Source organism: Equus quagga, chromosome 9 (genome assembly GCF_021613505.1).
Source record: "Equus quagga isolate Etosha38 chromosome 9, UCLA_HA_Equagga_1.0, whole genome shotgun sequence".
NCBI lineage: Eukaryota > Metazoa > Chordata > Mammalia > Perissodactyla > Equidae > Equus > Equus quagga.
Window position 1 is genome coordinate 61931785 of NC_060275.1, and position 23660 is coordinate 61955444.

Consider the following 23660-nt stretch of genomic DNA (forward strand, 5'->3'; position numbering starts at 1 on the left):
CATACAAACTATCAATATTGACTCAAGAAGAAATAGAAAATGTGAATAGAGCTATAACAAGTAAAGAGATTTAGTCAGTAATCAAAAAAAAAATTCTGCAAAGAGAAGTCCAGGACCAGATGGTTTCCTTGGTGAATTCTACCACATGTTTAAAGAAGAATTAACGTTAATCTTTCACAAACTGTTGCAAAAAGTGAAGAGAAGGGAACACTTCCTAACTCATACTATAAGGCCAGTATTGCCCTGATACCAAAGTCACAGACATGACAAGAAATGAAAACCATAGACCAATACCCCTTATGAATGTTGATGCAAAAATCTTCAACAAAATACTAGCAACCTCTCCAGCAGCATATTAAAAAGATTATACACCTTGGCCAAATAGAATTTATCCTAAGAATGCAGGGTTAGTTCAACATATGAAAACCCATCAAGGTAATACATCATAATGATAGAATGAAGGAAAAAACCCCTATGGTCATCTCAATAGGTGGAGAAAAAGTATTTGATGAAGTTCAACACCCTTTCATGGTAAAAACACCCAGCAAACTAAGAATAGAAGGGAGCTTTCTCAATCTGATAAAGGAATTCGTTGAAAACTCCACATATAACATCATACTTAATGGTGAAAGACTGAAAGCTTCCCCCTTAAAATCAGGAATAAGATAAGCATCTCTGCGCTTACCTTCTTATCTGATATTCTAGCCAGGGCAGTTAAGCTAGAAAAAGAAATAAAAGGCATCCAGACTGGAAAGGAAGACGGAAAACTAACTCTATGCACAGATAACATGACCTTATATAGAGAAAATCCTCAAGAATTTACACACACAAAACCAAATGTTTAGTGCTAATAAATGATTTCAGTAAAATTTCAGGATGTAAGATCAATAAACAAAAAATCAGCTGTATTTCCATACACCAACAGCTAACCATCCGAGAAAAAGAAATTAAGAAAACAATTCCATTTATGATAGTATTAAAAAGAACAGAGGCCGGCCCTGTGGCCAAGTGGTTAAGTTCGCGTGCTCCACTTCAGCAGCCCAAGGTTTCACTGGTTTGGATCCTGGGTGTGGACGTGGTACCGCTCATCAGGCCAGGCTGAGGTGGCGTCCCACATAGCACAACCAGAAGGAGCTACAAGTAGAATATACAACTATGTACTGGGGGGCTTTGGGGAGAAGAAGAAGAAAACAATGATTGGCAACAGTTGTTAGCTCAGGTGCCAATCTTTTAAAAAATAAAAAGAATAAGATTCTTAGGAATAAACGTAATCAAGGAAGTAGAAGACTTGTCCATTGAAAACTATACAACATTGCTGAAAGAAATTACAGAAAACCTAAATAAATGGAAAGATATACTTGCATGGACTAGAAAACTTAGTATTATTAGGAAGGCAATATTTCCCAAATCAATCTACATATTCAATGCAATTTCTATCAAAATTCCAACTACCTTTTTGCAGAAATGGAAAAGTCGATTCTAAAATTCATATGGAAATGCATAAGACCCAAAATAACCACAGTTATTTGGAAAAAAAAAAGTTGGAAGACTCAGATTTTCAATTTCAAAACTTACAACAAAACTACAGTAATCAAAACAGTGTTGTACTGGCATGAGGACAGACATATAGACCAATGGAATAGAATTAAGAGTCTAGAAATAACTCATACATCTATGGTCAATTAACTTTTGATAAGAGTGCCAAGACTATTAATTGAGGAAAGAGGTCTTTTCAACAAATGGTGCTGGGACAACTGGATAACCACATGCGAAAAAGTGTGGGATTAAATCTTTACGATCTTGGATTTGACAAAGGATTCTCAGATATGAAAATAAAAGCATGATCAACAAAAGAAATAGTAGATAAATTATACTTCATCCTAATTAAAAACCTTTGTGTATCAAAGGACATAATCAAGAAACTGAAAACACAATACACAGAATGGGAAAAAAATATTTTCAAATCATACATCTGATATCCGATAATTGTATCTAGGATATATGAAGAATTCTTACAACTTAATAATAAAAAACAACCCAATCAAAAATTGGGCAAAAGAGGTGAACAGACATTTCTCCAAAGAAGGTATGCAAATGGCCAATAAGATGACGAGCAGATGCTTGACAACATCAGTCATCAGAGAAATGCAAATCAAAACCACAAGGAGATATCACTTCATACCTGCTTGGATGGCTAGAATGAAAAATTCTGATAATAGCAAGTGTTGGTGAGGACACAGAGAATTCTGAGTCCTCACAGTACATTACTGGTGGAAATACAACATGGTGCAGCTGCTATGGAAGACAGTTTGGCAGTTCCTCAATGATTCAACACAGAGTTGCCATAGGACCCAACATATATCCAAGAGAAATGAAAGTACATGTCCACACAGAAACTTGTATGTGGATGTTTATGGCAGCATTATTCATAACAACCAAAGGAGGAATCAACCCAAATGTCCATCAATGGATGAATGGTTAAACAACATGTGGTATATCCATATAATGAAATATTATTCAGCCATAAGAAAGAAGGAAGTACTGATACATACTACAACCTGGATGAATCATGAAAATATAATGTAAGTGAAATAAGCCAGTCACAAAAGACCACACATTACATGATTTCATTCTTTAAAAGTCCAGAATAGGGAACTCCATAGAGACAGAAAGTAGATCAGCTGTTGCTTGGGGCCAGTGGGAGGAAATGAGGTGGGAGGGGGCAGTTTAGGAGGATGATAGCCAAAGGGTATGGGGTTTTTTGAAGTGATGAAAATGTTCTAAACTTGATTGCATTAATGGTTGCAAATATCTGTGAATATACTAAAAAACACTGCATCATACACTTTAAATAGATGAACTGTATGATATGTGGAGTATATCTCAATAAGGTTGTTAAAAAAAGAGAGGAAGGGCTGGCCCCGTGGCCGAGTGGTTAAGTTCACACGCTCCAGCTGTGGCAGCCCAGGGTTTCGCTGGTTCAGATCCTGGGCGTGGACATGGCATGGCTCATCAGGCCACGTTGAGGTGGCGTCCCACATGCCACAACTAGAAGGACCTGCAACTAAGATATACAACTATGTACCGGGGGGATTTGGGGAGATAAAGCAGAAAGGGAAAAAAAAAAAAGATTGGCAACAGTTGTTAGCTCAGGTGCCAATCTTAAAAAAACAAAGAGATGCAAAAACAAATGAAAAAAAGAAATGCAGTGCTGATCCATGCTACAACATGGATGAACCTCGAAAACATTATGCTAAGTGGAAGATGTCAGACACAAAAGACCACACATTACTTGCAATTCCATTTATATGAAATGTCCAGAATAGGTAATTTCATAAAGACAGAAAGTAGATTAGCATTTATCAGGGGCTATGGGGAGGGGGAAACAGGGTGTGAGTTCTTAATTGGTATGAGGTTTCTTTTGGGGATGGTGAAAATATTCTGAAACTAGATAGTGGTGATGGCTGTACAACATTGTGAATATACTAAAGCCAGTGAATTTTGAAATAGTTAGAATAAAAAATAATAACTAAAAATAATAAATAAATTAAAAATGGTGAATTTTATGTTGTGTGATTTTTTTCTCAATTAAAACAAACTAAAAGCATTTCTTTTCCCAGATTTAGAGTGCTGGTTCTATTGATCTGAAGTGCCTTTGCCCGTCATCAGTAAGGGAGTGCAGCCATTCACCGTGACTGTGACAGTCACAACACTTCCGCCTCACTGCCTTGGCATTTCCTGTTCCTTTCCCGGTCGAACATTCCCGTTTTCTTCAAAATGCTATCCATCCTTCAAGATGCAGCTCAAATGCCATTTCCTCCGTGAAGTCATCCAGTTTCCCATGTTGGAGCACAGTTCTTTCTCTTTTGCATGGTCCTGGCACATTGCACAACTGGTCTGGCATTTAACGCATATTCATGGCTCTTGTCTACATTTCTCTCCCACATTAGGTATAAGTTCCTTTCAGGGCAAAGTGAATTTTATGTATTTCTGCATCTATCTATCATGATCATCCTCAGATTAAATTAAAAAATAAAGATAATTCTAAAAGCTGTTTCCGTTACGCACCTCCCAAAACAAACTTGCTAAGGCAAAAGTTCTTTGGAATGCAACGAATTTACACAAAACAGCTTGAGGATTAGATATTCTTTTAGAATCCAATCGCTAAAGAAATCTCTTTCTCTATTTATTAGATATACTGGATTGCCCTTAAATCTAGTTCACAGGGACTAAAACATCGAATTCCAGCTTTTGTGAGAACCATTTTAGCCTTAAATACCTAACAGAATGTTAAACAATCTTTACAATAAGAGATATTTAAAGGACTTCAATCAAAAAGCACATAATTCAACAAAATGGAAAGGTCACAGTACTCTGTCATGGACACAATTTCCAGAATGTTTACAGTCACAGGACTGTTTGATACTTTGTGAGAATACAAAATGTTTGGTTCTAAATTGCAAGCTATTTTGTGCCTCACTTTGAGAAATAAAAGCCAGGGTGGTACCAACATTTGCATGTCCATTCACTGCCTTTACCTCTCGTTCTATGGTCTTCCTCCTGAGCAGCTTTTTGACACTTGGGAGCTGCCTCTTGAACAGCATGGTGGCTTCATTCATTCTTCTGACTTGAGTGATCAAGAAAGATGGAACCTGGAGAGAAAGCACAGCTTGACTAGAAGGAAAACACTTGAATTCAATCCCCCTAATAGATTCGGTCTTCAGTAATGGTAACCAGGAACCACGGCATCTGTCCTAATAAAGATTAGAAAAATCTACTAGGATTCCTGCTTAAAAGGGAGAATGTGTTCAGGAGCAGCCCTAAAGAGTGGATAAAGATGCCACAAGCAACCTGGGATTATCTTGTCATATTTCCTCCCTGTGACTGCAGGCACTGCTTGCTCAAGGAGCCCTGACATTTCCTGGGTGCTGGTGGACTTCTGAGGAGAGGAGAACATCACAGGCATCGCATTGTTACTCACCTTCCACAAAATTTTCTGGTACTTAAGCGTCAGGCGGATGATGTGGGCTGCAGTGTTTGCTAACAGTAATTCTTCATAATCGGAATGTTTGCTTCTACTGAAGAAAAGGTTTGGCGCCATTACAGTAGAAATGTTCCATATACTCATTCGGTTTTTTGATTCGTTGGCAATCACTTTATTGAAGAATGTCATAAGGGCCTAACAAGAAACAGCACTGTGTCACACTATTGTAAATTATCAAAAGGCACCAGTGGTTGCTGTCATTCATTTCTACACCCATTGACGGCACCTCTGGAAAACTGTCAGAAGTATAGAACGGTTAAATGTGTCACGTTTCCCTTTCATTGCTCAAAAACGCTAATAAGAAATGTGAACAGCTTCTCCAATTGTCTGCTGCACAGAAGTAGCTCCATTTTTATGGAGTTCATTATACTGGAGTCTCTATAAATAAGAGTCTGCATTTCTCGGGGCTGGCCCCGTGGCCGAGTGGTTAAGTTCGCGTGCTCCACTGCAGGCGGGCCAGTGTTTCGTTGGTTTGAATCCTGGGTGCGGACATGGCACTGCTCATTGACCCATGCTGAGGTGGCGTCCCACATGCCACAACTAGAAGGACCCACAACTAAGAATATACAGCTCTGTACCGGGGGGCTTTGGGAAGAAAAAGGAAAAAAAATAAAATCTTAAAAAAAAAAAAAGGGGCTGGCCCCGTGGCTGAGTGGTTAAGTTCTCGCGCTCTGCTGCAGGCGGCCCAGTGTTTCGTTGGTTTGCATCCTGGGAACGGACATGGCACTGCTCATCAAACTTTGCTGAGGCAGCATCCCACATGCCACAACTAGAAGGACCCACAATGAAGAATATACAAGTATGTACTGGGGGGCTTTGGGGAGAAAAAGGAAAAAAATAAAATAAGAAAAAAAAAAAAGAAAGAAGAGTCTGCATTTCTTTATTTTCCTTTATCCTGAATAAATGTGATAAATATTAAAATTAAATAATAAACTCGGAAGAGAAAACCCTGCAGCTCCAATAAATATGAAATGCAGTGTTGTTGTGAAGGAAGAAAAGTAACTCTAAAAACACCCTTAATTTAAAGCACAACTATTGAGAACTATTTACTATTTCCTTGGGAAAGGAAAACTCTTTTTAAAAAACCTGAGTATCTCATTCCTTAGCCCAAAGGTAAACTCAAATGAGAATTTTTAAAAATTTTATTTTTGGGATATCATCTTTCTATTGCTTTTCAATTTTGGAATCTTCAACAGACCAAAGGAAAACGCTCACATGCAGCTGTTCTCAGCCTTAAAAAAACAAAAACAAAAAACACTTGAGAGAGCTTGATCAAAGTTTGGCTGAGCCACCAAAATATAGATGCTTATCAGAACGTTTTGAAATTCACCAAGAGGACTGAAATCCTAAAAGGAAAGGAAATGCTGTTCGGTTTTCCAAGATTGAATTCTGCTACAGTATTTGTAATGAGAATATGGACAGCACATAATAGTAATAATAGGTAACATTTATTCCAGGGTTTATTTTAAGCTGGGCATTATCCTTAGTACTTTATATAAATCCATTCATTTTATCATCATTCTAGACCCTGTGAGGTATTTCACAGGGGCTAAAATGTTGAGTTTCTTAATTATTATTAGTATGGTTTTATTAATGTCACTGAGGAAAGTAAGGTGGCAAGGGACTGAGCACTTTGCCCATCATCAGTTAATTAAGTGGGAGAGCCAGGCTTTGACCCAAGGAAACCTGATTCCTGAGCCAGAGCTCTTCATCTGTACACCATGCTAGCTTCAATCTTCCTTCCAGCCACAATTTAGAATGGAAGAAAGAGAGCGAGAGAGCGTGTGTGTATATCATCTTCACCAGTCCCGTGTTGTTTCTTGAGGATCTTCTATTAGAAATGTATCGAATTTGATAATTGCTGCATGCTCAGTTATACGAAAGGGTAGATGACATTTTGATCCACATATCTGATCCAGACAGTCTTTTGTTTTAGTCTTTTTTTTATAAAAGAACACTGTTCAGACAAAGCCAAAAACCAAGCAAATAAGTTTCCAGCTTTTGAAAAGTTACCAAATTGTATTAAAAACAGACATTCTTATGCCATAGGCAATCCCCATCCTTGGGCTGAGGGTACACTATAATTGACATAGACGTTTTCTCTATGTAGGAGGAAAGGTCCTCACCAAATTGAATGTCTGATAAGAGGAAGCACTAAGAATCATATTTGTTTTCAGCATTATGTTTACTGGCCTCAAAATGACAGGCTCTTTTCAATTCATCCTTACCTCAATTTCATTTCAAAGATTCCAAACACCTGTTGTACTTATGCAAATTTCCCATGTACACAGAGTCAATATCAAAATAGCAAGAGAAACTGATTTTTATCAACATATGGCAAAGAAATGAATTTGAAATAAAGGGAGAGATATTTGGGATGAAGAACTACGGAATATGATTCTATCAAATGTTCTATTTTATGTTAATGGAGAAGTCACTTTTCTGAGTGTAATTTTCCTAATCCACAAAATGACAAGATCCTATTAGGTGACCTCTAAAATTCTGAGATTCTAGAATTCTTTAAATTGAATTATCTTCATAAATTGTAAGGCACGAACATTTTAGAAATTCATTTAAATCAGTGATTTCAAATTTCCTCGCCAAAGATACTGCTGGGATCTCAGCCACCAGACCCAAGTGAGCAGCTGAGGACCAACGACGACAGAGCTTTAACTCTACAACTGACATAACGGTCTCATTGATTTCTGACATCATTCAATTCAAGTCTTCCATTTGTACTTCTCCTGCTCCTAACCCCAGCCCGGTGCCTGGGATGTCAGAGACACTCAATGTCTCCTAATAGATTGAATGAATGAAGCTAAAGTGTTCAAAGAAGATTCTAGGATTTAGATTCTTTCCTGTCTTCCTCAGGAGAACAGCAGTGGGAACACGGAAAGGCAAAAGGTTTGCAGCATGCTAAGCTGGCTTAGTAAATTGTCATCTCGGTTCTCATTTTTCCATCTGAGCCATCTCCTCTGATCAGTAAGAGCCAATGACAGAGCATGAGGTTGATCAACGTACCTGGGCTGTGTCCCTGTTGGCATCAGGCAGCGCCATGACCATGAGGTGTACGGCTTGGAACTGCACTTTGATGGGAGGCTCTCCTAACAAGAAAACAGAAATAACCACTCATTTGGAACAACACTGACGCATTCTGACAGCGTTTCTTGCTAACAGCTGGCAGCATAGGAGGGCTCCTGACAGCTTTCCGTGGTAAAGACTCAGGTTTTGTGCCCGACAACGTAAATTTGTTGGTTGCACAGCAGTCTCAGTCTATCAACTCCTCTTTTACAACCCACGATGCCATTGTAGAGGCAGGTAGCCAACGAGACCTTCTAAATAACTCCAGATTTGTCCAACATTTCCCTTTTCAAAGTACTGTTACAGACCTTGCTTTACTTTTATGCTATACACAGAAGGCCTGATGCTGAATTCAAGAGAAAAGAAATCTTGCTTTCACATAATGAGGAGCAAAGTATAATTATCAGGAGCACAGATGCCAGAATCAGGCTCAAATCTTGCATCTACTACTTAGTCACTGAGTGACATGGGCAGACTATTTACGTAACACCTCATCGCTTCCATTTTATCACCTGTAAAATGGGAGTAGTCACCACACCCACCTCCCGGGGCTGTTATGCAGATTAAATGAGTTAGCCTGTGTGGAGTGTTCGCATCAGTACCTGCACAGATGTTGAAGGAAGATCTGTCTAGATCTGAGATGGACATTTGGGGAAGGTGACTGTAGTTTGATCTTTGCAGATTCTTGAGTATTTTATTCCTGACAATGACGGAAGATGGCGCCATTGGGTGGGTTTATACTTGTGTTCTCAACGCTGGCTCTTTTCCCAGTTTAAGGAAAGGATTTTAGGGATTCCAGCCACAAATGGATAATCCACAACTAGCTGTGCTGAAAACGTGAGTATAGCAGGGCATCCAGGCCTCGCTCTGTCTGTACTCTCCTCACAATGGCCTCCCAGTGGGGAGTTCCGGGCGGAAGCAGTATGTTCCAATCCCGGGGGAGTTCTCCAGTTGACAAAGCTCTATCTACTTAAATTCAAAGGATAAAAGGCAGGCAGCTGCCTGTAAAGTTACTTAGCTTTACGGTAGTGGAAACACTCTCGTGACAGGCTACTAGGTTACACGAGGCTGTGTGCACCTGAGTTAGCAGTACTTGACTGATGTATATGGCCAAGAAATGAAGAAACAGTTGGAAGGAGTATTTATAGAATCGTATCATATTGCCTCAGTACAATCCCTATGTGGATTTTTAGAAATTTATGTCAACTTTGTAAACAAAAACAACACAGGTCCAGGATGTTCTTGAAAATAGCTAATGCACATTGACATAAATTTGCCCGAATAACAGGAGTTATCAGGAGAACATCTCGGTACAAAGCATTTAGGGACAAATAAGGCATTATTTTAAAATATAAAGTGCCGGCGAAGGGCTATCTATAATCTTCCAATGCAACCCAAAAAAAACCTCTGTTGGGGGTGGACCACAGATGCAGATGCAGGCTCTGTCTTTCCACCAGTTTCAGAGGAATTATGAAGTTCTCTTTAAGATTAAAAAATCTAAACTAGCAAATAATCCATTTTCATTTTCCTTAGGAAACCTGGCTCTCCCTTGTTTTCTGGTTAATAGTTGGTAGTTAATTCATTTACTGCATCCTAGTTAAGAGTGTTTATTTTCCTGAGGTCATTATAGTCAGGCGTTGCTTACCAATGGGGACACATTCTGAGAAATGTGTCGTTAGTAGATTTTGTCATTGTGTGAACATCATAGGGTGTACTTACACAAACCTAGAGGGTAGAGCCTACTATATGCCTAGGCCGCATGGTACTAATTTTATGGGACCACCATAAATGTCATTGACCAAAATGTTGTTATACGGCACATGACTGTATTTTTCCAGAGAGGTACTAAACTTTCATGAAAGTATCTTAAGATATGATTGATGAACTGTCTTTTAATTTTATGGGCAGTTTTTGGGCCACGTTTAAAAAGAAAAAAGAGAAAGTAATTACATGAGTGGAAATGACTCTACATTCTCCGAATTCCATTTTGGAGTACAAAGAAGGGCAGCTTAAACACACACACACACACACACACACACACACACACACACACACGTCCACAGTTCTCCCTTAAAAAAATCTCCTTACAACTAGCACTTACTCTAGGCGGCAAAAAGGCCATTTCCCTGCTGGGAGCAGCCCAGAACTCTGGGCTTCCTGCAGGCTTGGTGCTATCACATCAATCATTGCAATATAGTAGTTTCCACTTTCAAAATCATACAAAGAAATGTGGACTGCTCTGTGAACCTTTTCAGGCTATCTTCCAGAGCCTCTCCCTTCAAGAGAATGCAGTCAGATAGGGAACAATGATGTTAAGGAGAACTAATTTCTTTGCACACTTTTCTTAAATATGATTCTCTGAACAAGTCTGGCATTAGAGGTTTGACTCCTCCTTGCATGATTTCACAACACCAAAGAAAAACAATCCTCTGTGGCAGTTCATACTGATGAATTGTTTAGTATACAAACCAGAGGCCAAGGCAAAGCTAGTAACCCAGGAGCCCATTCTCCAGGGCAGCAAAAACCTTTCTTTACAGAAAACCCTGTGTCTTTCAGACTTACAAATAAAGCAGGCAATTCTGTTTCTGGCACAACTGAGTAAGCTCCTCCACGATCAAACTCCTGAAGACAACAAACTGGACAAAGCACAAAAAACAACTACCTGAGGCAGTGAAGGATGGACAAAAGCAGGCAGACCTAGGAGAGGACTGGACGTTTCAAATTAGGGAATGGCACAGGGAGAATGTCCCATTTTTCTAGCTTTTAGTTTGAGGTCAATGCTGCATGAGGTGGCTAAAGCTCCACAAGGAAACCCCGGTCTTTCTGGCCTGAACAACTAGACGACAGAGGTCAGAGCAACAACAGCCACTGGGAAGTTATGGGAGAAGCCCAGGAAGCAGAGGTCAAGAGATGGAAGATCCTGATTCTGCACAAAATTCACCGAAATCTTAGCTGATCCATGAACCATGCATGTGTGGAGTAGCACAAGGAAGAATTGTATAACTGAAACGGGAGTGAGTTGAGCTGCTGTGCAAAAGACCATTGTCCATTTGAGTTCAGCCATGCAAACTGTGCTTAAAGATAAACAAGCAAGAACAAAAACAACACAAAACCCTCACTCTGTGGTGAAATATTACAGAATGCAGAGTCTCCAAAACACAGTGTTCACAATGGTCAGGATGTAATTGAAACTTACTTGACATATAAGAGTGACCCATTCTCAAGGGATAAGACAATCAACAGAGACAGACCCTGAGACGACTCAGATGTGAGAACCAGCAGACAAAGATTTTGAAGCAGCTATCATAACTATGTTCAATAATGTGAAGACAAATATGCTTATAATGAATCAAAAGATAGGCCATCTCAGCAGATAAATAGAAAATCCTTAAAAAGCACCAACAGGAAATTGTAGAACTAAAAAAATACAGTATCTGAATTAAAAAGAAAATGAAGGGAACTAGCTCCTCTCTCTTTCTCTGCAAGTTTCTCTCATAAAACAAAAATGCTACATCTTACAAAGAAAAGAGATATTGGTCACAGACAAAGCCTAGAAAAGAACTGCCTCGCTTCTTGCATTCTAGTCTCTGAAGACACAAAGGATTATTTTATGAATCTGGATTAGTTAAAAATTTTAACGATTTGGAACCTACTAATTTTTAGGACAAATTTTGTCATACAACTCAGGATCTGATTCTCCTTTTGTCTCACTGTGGTGTGAGGACTTCACAGTTCTGGTTGTACACAGGCAGGTGCAATTGCACTTGTTAGGTTCACATAGTGTTTAAAATTTGCATTTGTAGCTAACATTTTCAAATTAAGAGTCTTCCCATTAAAGCTTGGATTTTGGCTCTCACTCCTGCATGGCAATCATTTTCTAGAGCTGAGCAGCGGTCAACCCATTTTTTATGGGGTGTATCCTCTCAATCTGGCCACAGCCCTTTTCTGCCAATGTAGAATCACCATTTACTTAACATGCTTGTACATATTTTGGTTTGTGACCCCCGAAATCCTTAAGTTAGTAGTCAAAGCCCCCACTATCTAGCTCATTCTACTTTTCTAAATTTCTTTCTTGTCGCACCCTCCATAATACTCAACACTTAGGCTGAAGCCATGCCCAATTATTCCCCTACTGCCAAACACAATACACACATTCCAGTCTCTATGATATTATACAAGTACTTCACTTAAGGCCTAATCTATATGACTTTGTAATTTTCAGAAACACTTTGATATTGTAATTTTCAGAGACAAAACACCTTCTTGCAGCATTTATTGTGTGCTATACCATCAGACTCAGGACCTTAGATTTGAAAAAGAGAGATACACTTTATTTCTTGAAGGACTGTTACACATCAGGCACATTCTAGATGTCTTCATTCAATATGCACAACCCTGAGAAGTAGTTATTATTTGTAATTTACAGGTGCAGCAATGAAGCTCAGAAAGGTTGACTGCATGGTTAACAGATGATTGAGCAGAAATTCAAACCTCAAGAACCTGGTCTTTCTGCAAACCTCTCTACCTTTTAAGGATTATAAAGCCCTCTAACTCATCTCTACCAGACTTAGATATATGAATACTGTAGAGAGATGACTGTTTACCATCGCACTCAATATTTCACCGAGTGCTGCCAGGAAATAGCAAATCTATGCCTCTATGATCACATTGGATTATGAGTCTTTCTTCTGCTCTGTGTCACTGTGTTGACCTTTTATCTTAGTCCATTCACATTTCTTCCACCTACTTTCCATTAGAGTGATGAAGGCAGGTATATATTCCACAGGGAAGAGAGAGGTGGGTAGTTCTCTGAAAAACGCTTTCAACATTACTGCAGCTTCTCTATGGCACATTTTGTCCCATTTAAATTTATCAGCATTAAACTTGGCATCCAGTTCTTCACGGTATTGCTGAAAATCAAGGAAAACAGTCAATGTTCAATGAATTTTTAGTACCAGACCCCCCTTTTCCCCTTTGAAAACTGAATTACATAAACTATTTTTGTAAATAGATTGAAAAGCCAATATCTAACTAACTTTTTTCAGCACAAGAATTAAAATAGCTCTTTCTGATTGAATTTTTAAAAACTGTCTTCTAAAATCCTTTTAGAATAATGTTAATCTTGAAATAACTTGCTAATCCAACTCAAATATAAAAGTTCTTTACTCAGATCATAGTTTCACTAACGTGGTTTTGGCAGAATATAACCTATCCCCACGTGATGAATGCACTGCTGGATTCTGACACAGCCATTTCCCTTCTTTCCTGATCCTTTCCATCTGCCATCCCGTCAGCTATTTCTAAATTAGACCACGAATGCATGCCTCTCAGCTCGTGCACACACAGAATGAGAACCATCCCAGTAAGAGAACTCTGACCTCACTGCAACACGCGGACCGATGACACCCCCCAAGAGCAGCTGCAGCAAAGCTGGATGCCAAGACGTACGCGTTTCCCACGTTTGCATGCTTGCCTAATCCTTCATAAGGTTTGGAATACTGTGTGAACACTTCAAAAAATTCTCTAGGCCTCCATAAGTAGTACTTGAGTTATACATTTTACATTGTCAATTCATCTGATTATCAGTCCACCCGTTCTCCATCTTTCTTTTTCAAAGTCAAACTCCTTTTCTACCACTCCCTTGATTGACAGAGTTTACCTTTAACACCAGGCAGTCATAGTCAGTTCGACTCCCGACTGACACTAACTGCTCCAAAAAGGATACTTAAAAAGAGAACTGTGAAACCCTCAGTTTCCTTCAGGCCTCTACTTGATTCTCATGAGAACCCTAATTCTTCCAGCCTTGAACATGCACAGCCACAGTCAATTCGCACCTCTGACCTTTTCCTTCCAAGGAGTGGCCCATCCACCAGCCCAGACACAAATGTTCTCATGGCTCCCAGAGCCTGCCAAACAGTGGGCTCCCTGGCAGGATGTATCTCTTACTGAAAAACGGACATGATTCTGAGCCACCCTCTAGCCCCTACTGATGATAATGAAAGGGGATTTTCTTCTTGCCCTTGAGAAGCTCTCAATCTAACAGCACTAATGCAGCTAATCAAGCAACCCTTTGCTGATAAGTACACTTTGTAATGCACTTAAGCATATATATAAAGCCCCTCCTAGAATAAAACAGAGAGAGCATAGGCCCGGCTCTGGGAAGAGAAGGATGCATGAGATCCATTCTTTGCCTTTAGGCATCTGGTAGTCCAGTGGATGCAACTATTTCATGAACTCATAATGCTAATTCAGGGTGTCAAATGCTATAAGAAAGGTCACAGATTGGGTGTTACGCAGTCATGAAAGAGGAGAACTAAACTCTGCTGGAGCCAAGTGCTGAAAACTGGTGAGGAGCTTGCCAGGGCAAGAGGAAATAGAAGGATACTCTGGATAGAAGAAAGTGCTCAAGCAGTGACACAAACGCAAGGAGACCCAGTGGGTCTGGGAACTCCAGTTAGCTCGTGTTGCTGGAGCGTCGTGTACATGGAGGAGAGGGGAGAGAGAGAGACGGGGGAGAGGACCAGAGCATATCCTAAGGGGACTGGACTTCATTCTGAAAGCAATGAGGTAACATGGAACATTTCTAAGCAAAAGAATAAGAAGGTGGGATTTATCTTTTCTGACAGGCAAACGGAAAAGTGATTTGGAGGAGTATGGAGGCCGACGCTGGTTGGGGAGCAGGCTGGAGGCAAGGAAACCAGTTATCAGGCCAAGGCACCATTTCTGGTGACAGACAATCGAGGACTAACCTGGATAAACAGTTGTAAGATACAAAAGAGAGGTGGCATTTAAGAAATGCCCATGATGGAAAATTCTCAAGAATCAGTGATGGATTGAATTTGAGACTTAGAGGGAGAAATAACAGTCCAAGATGCTTCTCAGATTGCTGGCTGTGGTCACGGGCAGACGGAGGGGTTGTGATAGGAGACAGGAGGAGGAGCAAATGCTTTCCAGCCACTGCCTGGAACCACCGCGGGGAAGCAAAGGAACGTTGTTTTTCAAGTGGGCAGGAAGCACCAGCGAGAGCAGAATATTCCCAGCTCATTTCCCACATCCCTCTGCCAGAAGCTATCTGAAACACTAACGTGACCATCATTCGAACCGTCAGAGGTTCCCTGTCACTCAAGAGGCAACATGGCTCCAGTGACAGGAGTAGGCTCCATAACGAGGGGCTCTGAGTTTTTATCCCAATTCCACAACTGACTAGTTGAATGGTCTGTACCTCTAGTTTCTCACTGTGTAATAGGGACATTAAAATGACCACACAGAGATTAAATCGGATAATATAACTAACGCTTAGGGTGCAGTACCTGCCGTACAGTAAGCGCTCAGTAAATGCCGGCTGCTCTTTACTCCCCCCTCCTCTTGGTGTCTTAGAACCTTTAGTATTATTACTGTGGGAACCCCATGCGTATGTGGTGTGGATATCTGGGTAATGATAGCACTTCATCTTGTCTAGATGGCCAGTATAAAACAAGACTGAGAGAAAGAATGTCCTCTCTTGGTTTCGACCAGAGCAGATTGTGGACCGTAGGAGCAGAGCTGACATTTCCATGGTCCCAAATGTGAAACCACATAAACCAGGCATTGACTTTACCTGGCCAAAGACAGGGAGCATTTAAAGATTAAAGAAGTCACGTTTTCTGTCCAGTATTAATGAGAACACTAGGCAAGGGTCAGAAGCCATGTCCTTAAATCTCCTGTGAGCAAATATACAGCCTGCTTCTATTTCTGAGGTAGTTTTATAAAAATGACCCACCTTCAGCTTCCAAAGCCGGCTCAGGAAGGGAAACCAGCAGAGCAGGTAACGTAATTATAAAATGTTTAACGTGGCCTCAGAATAATTGAAACAAGTCAAAAAAGAAACTCTCGCATGTCAAACAGTCTGCCTTCCTCCGTAAAATACATTCCCTAGTGTTGACTCAAATTTCTGTCATTTTGGAAAAGAAAATTACTGAAAACACCAAAGCGCTGAATTGGTTCCAAATGATCTGCGGCCTCGCACACAGGAATGGGCTCCGCTGCTGTGCGCCCCGTTGGTGAAACCAGCAGCGTCCCCTCAGGCTGCTGCCCTGCGGTCCTTCCAGGCCCCGAGCACAGACCCGGCCGGACTGTGCACAACGAGACACTAATGTCAGTGTCATCCACTTGGCACAGTTTGAGGATGACTATAATGGAGGGGTTTTTTTAAACTTTCTTTCCCTAACCACATTCCTTGAAAAAATAGTCTAACAGATCAAATTACAAAAAACGAAAAAAGTTTAAAGTTTGAACAACGGAGAAAAATAAAGACCCCTTTAATATATCAAGTTACAACATCTTTCTAATGGCAATATCCCCTGTTTCTATTCACTGGCCCAGATTCCTTTCACACTGGCTTGCTGGGGCTCCCACCATGAAAACATCTGGATTACATTTTTTGGACTAACAAGAGATGGAATAAATAGGCTGAAACTATAGAAATCTGATAGGGGAGGAAAGAGCCTTTCCCAATACGTGGTACAGGAGCGCACGTGCCTAGAAGAACACTTGGAAGGAGTTATTAGCCTTTGATAAGCATTTTCAGTCGAAGATTAGCTAAAGAAAAGTAACTTCTGCTATGATTTTAAATTTCATGCAACAAGATATGTCGTGTGATGTTTTCTCCTTTTGATAATTTTGAAAAAGAGAATTTTAAATCATACTCATTATGCTTTTCACACACACAGGAGCCAGTAAAAATACGTGCACATACAGCTTGCCGACTATGGAAGGACGTTCAGAGGGATGGAGTCTAATTCTGCTCAGGAAATTCATTTCTCTGACTTCATTTTGGTTCTCTGACTCTACAGATTTAACCCAAGATTTAACTAAAACTAGCAAGAGCTTTCACCCTCAGATTTAGGCCACATCTACTCAGAAGTATATACAGCAACCATACCTACGAGAACCTGAGACAAAAAGCAGATTCAATTTAGAAAGTAAGAGTCTAAAGGAGGCATTAGAGTTTTCCTCCCTTCCAAACGAACTTATGCCAGCGTTAGCGATGTCGGCTCCCAGGGAAGTCACAGCCCCTCAGTGCCCCAATCCTTCTGCCTCTGCAGGGCGGTGCACTGCTCAGATCTCCCTTCAAAAGAGGGTGTGCTGTCCATCCGCAGACAACCCAGGTAGCTGAGTGCGCAGCTGTCAGCACCTTCTCTTCTGCCTCATCACCTCTTCACAGGAAGCCCCAGCAATGACTCGTGCCGCGTGGAGTCCTGGGCCGGCCCACCCCGCCCAGGGCAGGGCTGCTCCCCAGGGCTAACCAGCAGTCCTGCCTGTGGTCTGAGGCTCGGCCTGCCCAGTCCTGCTTCCTCTCCTTTATCCTTCAGAAGCCCTATCCCCCAGCGACCCTTTCTCCTAACCCCGTTCCAGCATCTGCTTTCTGGTGATTCCAATACACACAACCTATCTATCCTGTTTCCACCTAGAAAAACACCCCATCCCACTGCTATATAAAAACTCTGAGACTTCTGATACAAATAGAATTTCCCAAAACATGTGCCAAAATGAATTAATGAAGAGATGCTTTTCCGCCTCCACACATCTCCTTTTAATATTTCTAAATACAACCAAGTTCACTTTTCCCTTACTCTGAGACTTGTTTCTCAAAGACGCCTCATTTAGAACTGCTCAGGTTTTCATGTCTGCCAGGGAAGAACTCTTCATCGTGGATACCCACCAGTGGACTAGGTGGGATATCTTAGAGAAATTTATGAGAAAGCTTTTCTTTCTAAAGATTCTTTTCTTACTGTGCTGTAGAGTTTGCCACCACATAGAAGTAAGAAAGCAAAGTAAAAGGATCACATTGCACGGGTGGTTTTACACGTAGAAACCAACGTTACCTTAAATGGAACTGCTTAGAACTGCTGAGTGAGTATTCTAGTGGTTACGGCCATTCCTACAAATCCGCATAAGGCCTTTCAGTAAAAGTGGGGCCAAAAAATGTTTCTAAGTTTAAAGCAACTGATAATGGAAAAAAGGGCTCAGCTAATATTGGCTTAGTGAATTCCATGACTGAGAGGAACACAGCAAACAAAAGTGTTTAACCCCAAGACAATGATGGGACATTTTAACTTTTCCAAACTAAAGACAAGCAGCAGGGTTTTTTGTTTGTTTCTTTCTTTTGGTGAGGAAGATTGGCCCTGAGCTAACATCTGTGCCAATCTTCCTCTATTTTGTATGTGGGATGCTGCCACAGCATGGCTGGTGAGTCGTGTGTAGGTCTGTGCTCAGGATCTGAATCTGCGAATCCCAGGCCACCAAAGCGGAGGGTGCAAATCTAACCACTACGCCACCAAGCCGGCCCCCACAAGCAGCAGTTTTGTGGGTTTTTTGTTTTGGTGAGGAGCTTACATTGGTCCTCATCTTCCTCAATTTGGTATATGGGACACTGCCATGGCATGGCTGGATGGGTGGTGCGTAGGTCTGTCTGCACCTGGGATCCGAACCTGCAAACCCCAGGCCACTGAAGCAGAGCTTGCAAACTCAACCACTACGCCACAGGACCAGCCCCAAGCAGCAGTTTTTGATGGTGAATCGATGTGTTATTTTGTTGTTGTTGTTTTTATTTATGTTGTTTCAATTTAAAAGGATACACGATTCAGGATCATGGAACACCATTTAATCATAGGTATTGAGGAATACTGACAAGACCAAGTGATAATACCTACAACGACAACAAAGGATTCGATACCCGAGGCTGACGTGGACCGGGTCTAGCTGGCTTAGAACTCTAACGAGGAAGAGAGAAGCGTTCGGTACCTTGACTTTGGCAGTACATCCTGAAAGTCGAAAAATTCCTTCAGATTCCAGACCCGACTCCTCAACTTTCTCAAAAAACTAGAAAGCAATGATATATTACAAAAATAAGTAGTTCCTTATGATCACAAACATCTGAAATAACACTGATGATGACCACGATCGATAAATTACCAAGCATGTCTACGTGCCTGATACTGGAACACTGTGGGAAAGGCTCACAGTCACCCGACGAGGTTCGCATTGGCCTCCAGTTTGCAAATGAGGAAGTGGGGCCTCAGAGCTGTTATATCACTTTCCCAGGACCAAGCTCAAAAGTAACGGCCCCAACTCTCCCGAGCTGCGCTCACACCGTACTCCCCACTTAACTGTTTTAAGAGCGGGTTACTACGTCTCTCTCTGCAGACTGACCAGTAGGAAAAGATTCTAAATTTACTACCATTAGTTGCAACCTCTCTGGTTAAGAAACTAAAGGGATTCTAGAAATCTGACCAAGGAATTAGACATTGTAAATGTTTCTAGCTCTCGTGAGCTCTCATGGTGGTGATAATGGTGTTAAAATAATAATAAACACTAACACGTATTGTGCACTTATTGTGCTTCAGATCTGAGCCTCAGCACTTCACATACATGTACTCAATCAACCCTCACAGTAACCCTATGAGGCAGGTGCTCTCAGTACCCTCACTCCACTGCCGAGGAGACTAAGGCGTGGAAAGGAGAAATGACTTGCCCAGTTCACACAGCAAGAGCAGGATCCAGAGTTCTTGGTATTTTCCCTTCAAGAAATGATGGAACTAAGATAGTTCTTGTAGGTATGGAGAGAAATAGATATTTAGGAGGAAGAAAAGCTTCTCCCACAGGAGAGGAAGAGTAATACTTCAAGCTGTCTCAAATGAGGAGCGCTTCACGTTGGCAGTAACAATGGACAGCATTTACTGAGTTGCTTGCGTATATACATCCAGATGCAGTTTAACCAGCACTCACTGTGCACCTTCCATTTGCTGAGTTCTGTGCTAGGTTTTTGCATCTATATAATAATATAAATTCACGTGTTGCATCTTCTTAGTCTTAGATTTTTATGCATTTTCTTCAAACTCTGTCTTTTCCAGACAGGACAAAGGGCATAATTCTGGTTCTAATTGAAGGAAGGGAAGAACCTAAGAGTCACCACAAACGTTGTCACTGGATTGCGACTCTGCTCCTTTTGGCATTACCTCTTGCGGCTACGTGTCTTGGGTAAGTCATCTCATCCTGCCACGCATCAGTGGCCTCATCCATGGACAGGATATGATAACACTGACCTCCTCGGGCTGCTCAGGGCTGACTACAAGTGAGAGGAGATGGCCGGCCCTGGCCGGCACAGCCCTGAGCGGGGAGGTGCCCTACAGAAGCCTCCTGTGCACACTGGCCCGTCGCCGGCATGCTCTGGGTCTCTGGGGCCATCCTCCCTGCTCCCATGGGCAGCCAAACTAATCCCTGATTTGAGGACCTCAATCTGAGGCACTGGTAGCAAAATTTAGGAAGACAGTAAAGAGAGGTAGAATTGTTACTGTGAATAAGTGAGTACATGTTTCCTCAGTCAATATTTTTACGTAACATTTAAAATTCAGCAAGATTTGTAGTTAGGGCTTGAAATTTTAATTGTGCCACTGGATGTCACTGTTGAATAAATGCATATTTAGGTAAACCAGTGTAAATTGTTGGCAATAAAAATGTGACATAAAAGCAAATGAGCCGTTCCCTAGTGGTGGTCACAGAGATATTAGCATACGATAATTCAGATTATATCACTGTCAAAACTTCCCAAACAAAAAATCTTCTTTGTCTGAATGTGTCCTATCTTCCTAATTATGCCTAAAAAACCACCAGAATAAGCTGAGTTTTAGAATTTATTAAGCTTGTTTTTGGAAAATTCATTTAAATGATTGCACATACACATTTTAAAACTCCCAACCTATTATATATCTCAGCAAATACTTGTATGATCAGTAAGTGGATTGCTGAGAATTAATAGTCATCTTTTACCCCAGACAGAATAAACAAAAACACATACAAACACAGACATACACATAAGTAACATTTTTTAAAAATTGGAGAAAATCTAACTGAAGGGAGCCGTGTGGTAGAGCATCGGTGCCCCATCATGGGATGCTTGTGGTGAGACAGTGCACCGGGCCCCAAAAGTTCACAGCAAGGCAACTGGTGCATGTGCTTGTCCGGTATTACAGGGATGCAAGGAGGAAAACTGAAAATGGCCAAGGGCCTGAGTCCTAACAGGGCTGTAGCATCTTTAAATCAAGAGGAAATTCCTCAGTGGGTTTACAAATAGCAAGTTGCAGGCTCTGCTAATTCCCCATTCATTTGCATTCTACTCACTTTTTGTAATACAAGGGGAACTTTCACTCCAGGGTCTTTCTTTCGGTCATTGTCCAGTAGGACTGTAAGTGGAACTCCAAAAATCCCATTGTCTTCATTGGAAAATAGTTGAGAAAGAAAAAAGAATCAGAAAAGCACTATCTTATTCCAATATGTCAAAGGGCTGAAATCAGAGGAAATCACTCTTCTTAATTACCTCGCCCTTTTACTTTCTCTGATTTGTTTCTTTTCAGTTGAATTCCAAAGGCATCAAAAAAGGCCGTCAATTCAATGAGAGAGAGATGGCGGATTTTCTTCATGTCTTCAGTAGACAGATCTCCTGCTTCAGTTAGGCCAAATCTGGTTTTCTGAACAATAAATTTCTAAAATACATATTGAAGATATTTATTTGTTATGGCAAAGGAAAATTATTATACCTTCATTCACATGCCACCTGGACATTCTAAACCTGTACAGCAAGACATGCTATTTGCAAAAAATCTCTGAGGAACATGCTTCATCGTAGAAAGATTATGAATACGATTCTTAGAACATCTGCAGATCACTACTATCTGAATTAGAACCAAACCGTGGTCTGAAGCATACTGTACATTGCCATCACAACTGTGAAAACTGCTTTCTTCCAAGGAACACTCTGTATTGTCAGAAACACACCTCCCAGGCATCACACAGAATGGACATACCACGGCACGCATGAGACATGCATACACGGCACATCATCCAAGGACTCCCAGGAGAACTTCTGACATAGCTTTTTTGGGGGAGATGTCAATCCTTATACCAAGCCTCATCTACTCTCTTCTGCCTACGTCAAAAGACCGTAAGTAACGTCCAGTTGAAATGGATTGCACATGCTTGTGGAGACAGCAGTCAGTCTACCTTAAAAATCAAATTTAGATGATGCCAAATATTCTTAAAGAAGGAAAATGCACAGAACAGGCCAAAAAACCCTACTATCATTTTGAAGACAATGATATTACTATTCTACATTTCCACACTAGAAAACAAAATATACTAAAACAACAAAAAACCCTCAACAATCCTAAAATATTGTGAAGACTATAAGAAGTAAGACCTTTTAAAAGCAAGAGCTGGTTCTTATATAATACACAATTATTAATATAAGTACTATATATAATAATAGTAGAATATAAGTACTATACAAGTATAATATATAATTAACATATAAGTAAAACATAAAATATAAGCAGTATATATAAATATATATATATATATATATATATATATATAAAGTATATAACAAATACTTTGTTTTCAGAAAACCTGGTATGTTGGAAAGGAAAACTGTCACCATTTGCAGATGATATGATTTTATATATAGAAAACCCTAAACAATCCACCAAAAATCTATTAGAAATAATAAATGAAAACAGTAAAGTTGAAGCATACAAAAGCAACATACAAAAATCAGTTGCATTTCTATACACTAACAACAAAGTAGCAGAAAAAGAAATTGAGAATATATCCCATTTACAATTGCAACAAAAAGAATAAAATGCCTAAGAATAAATTTAACCAAAGAGGTGAAAGATCTGTATACTGAAGACTTTGTTCAAAGAAATTGAGGAAGAACAAAGAAATGGAAAGACATTCCGTGCTCTTGGATTGGAAGAATTAACATAGTTAGAATCCATACTTCCTAAAGCAATCTACAGATTCAACGCAATCCCTACCAAAGTCCCAAGGACATTTTTCACAGAAATAGAACAAAGAGTCCTAAAATTTATATGGAACAACAAAAGACTCCAAGTAGCCAAAGGAATTCTAAGAAAAAAGAACAAAGCTAGAAGTATCACACTCCCTGATTTCAAAATATACCACAAAGCCATAGTAACCAAAACAGCATGGTACTAGCACAAAAACAGACACACAGATCAATGGAACAGAATTGAGAGCCCAGAAAGAAACCCACACATTTATGGACAGGTAATATTCGACAAGGGAGCCAAGAGCATACGATGGAGAAAGGAGAGTCTCTTCAATAAACGGTGTTGGGAAAACTGGACAGCCACATGCAAAAGAATGAGGTAGACCATTATCTTACACCATGCACAAAAATCAACTCAAAATGGATTAAAGACTTGAATGTAAGACCTGAAACCATGAAACTTCTAGAAGAAAACAGGCAGTACGCTCTTCGACATTGGTCCTAGCAGCATATTTTCAAGTCCCATGTCTGACTGGGCAAGGGAAACAAAAGAAAAATGAACAAGTGGGACTACATCAAACTAAAAAGCTTCTGCACAGCAAAGGAAACCATCAACAAAACGAAAAGACAACCTAACAATTGGGAGAAGGTATTTGCAAACCATACATCAGATAAGGGGTTAATATCCAAAATATACAGAGAACTCAT

General features: G+C 40.4%; 1 protein-coding gene across 1 annotated transcript in view; it reads right to left on the reverse strand.

Annotated features, from left to right (window-relative positions):
- ARHGAP28 (Rho GTPase activating protein 28) overlaps window positions 1-23660 on the reverse strand; it is a 193210-nt gene that overhangs the window by 28776 nt on the left and 140774 nt on the right. Inside the window, exons 8-14 of the mRNA XM_046672243.1 lie at window positions 21480-21645; window positions 21284-21375; window positions 18908-18985; window positions 12873-13035; window positions 8066-8148; window positions 4982-5179; window positions 4539-4652 (exon numbers count right to left, since the gene is read on the reverse strand). Coding sequence (XP_046528199.1) covers window positions 4539-4652; window positions 4982-5179; window positions 8066-8148; window positions 12873-13035; window positions 18908-18985; window positions 21284-21375; window positions 21480-21645 — 894 coding nt within the window. The remainder of the gene's footprint in view (window positions 1-4538; window positions 4653-4981; window positions 5180-8065; window positions 8149-12872; window positions 13036-18907; window positions 18986-21283; window positions 21376-21479; window positions 21646-23660) is intronic.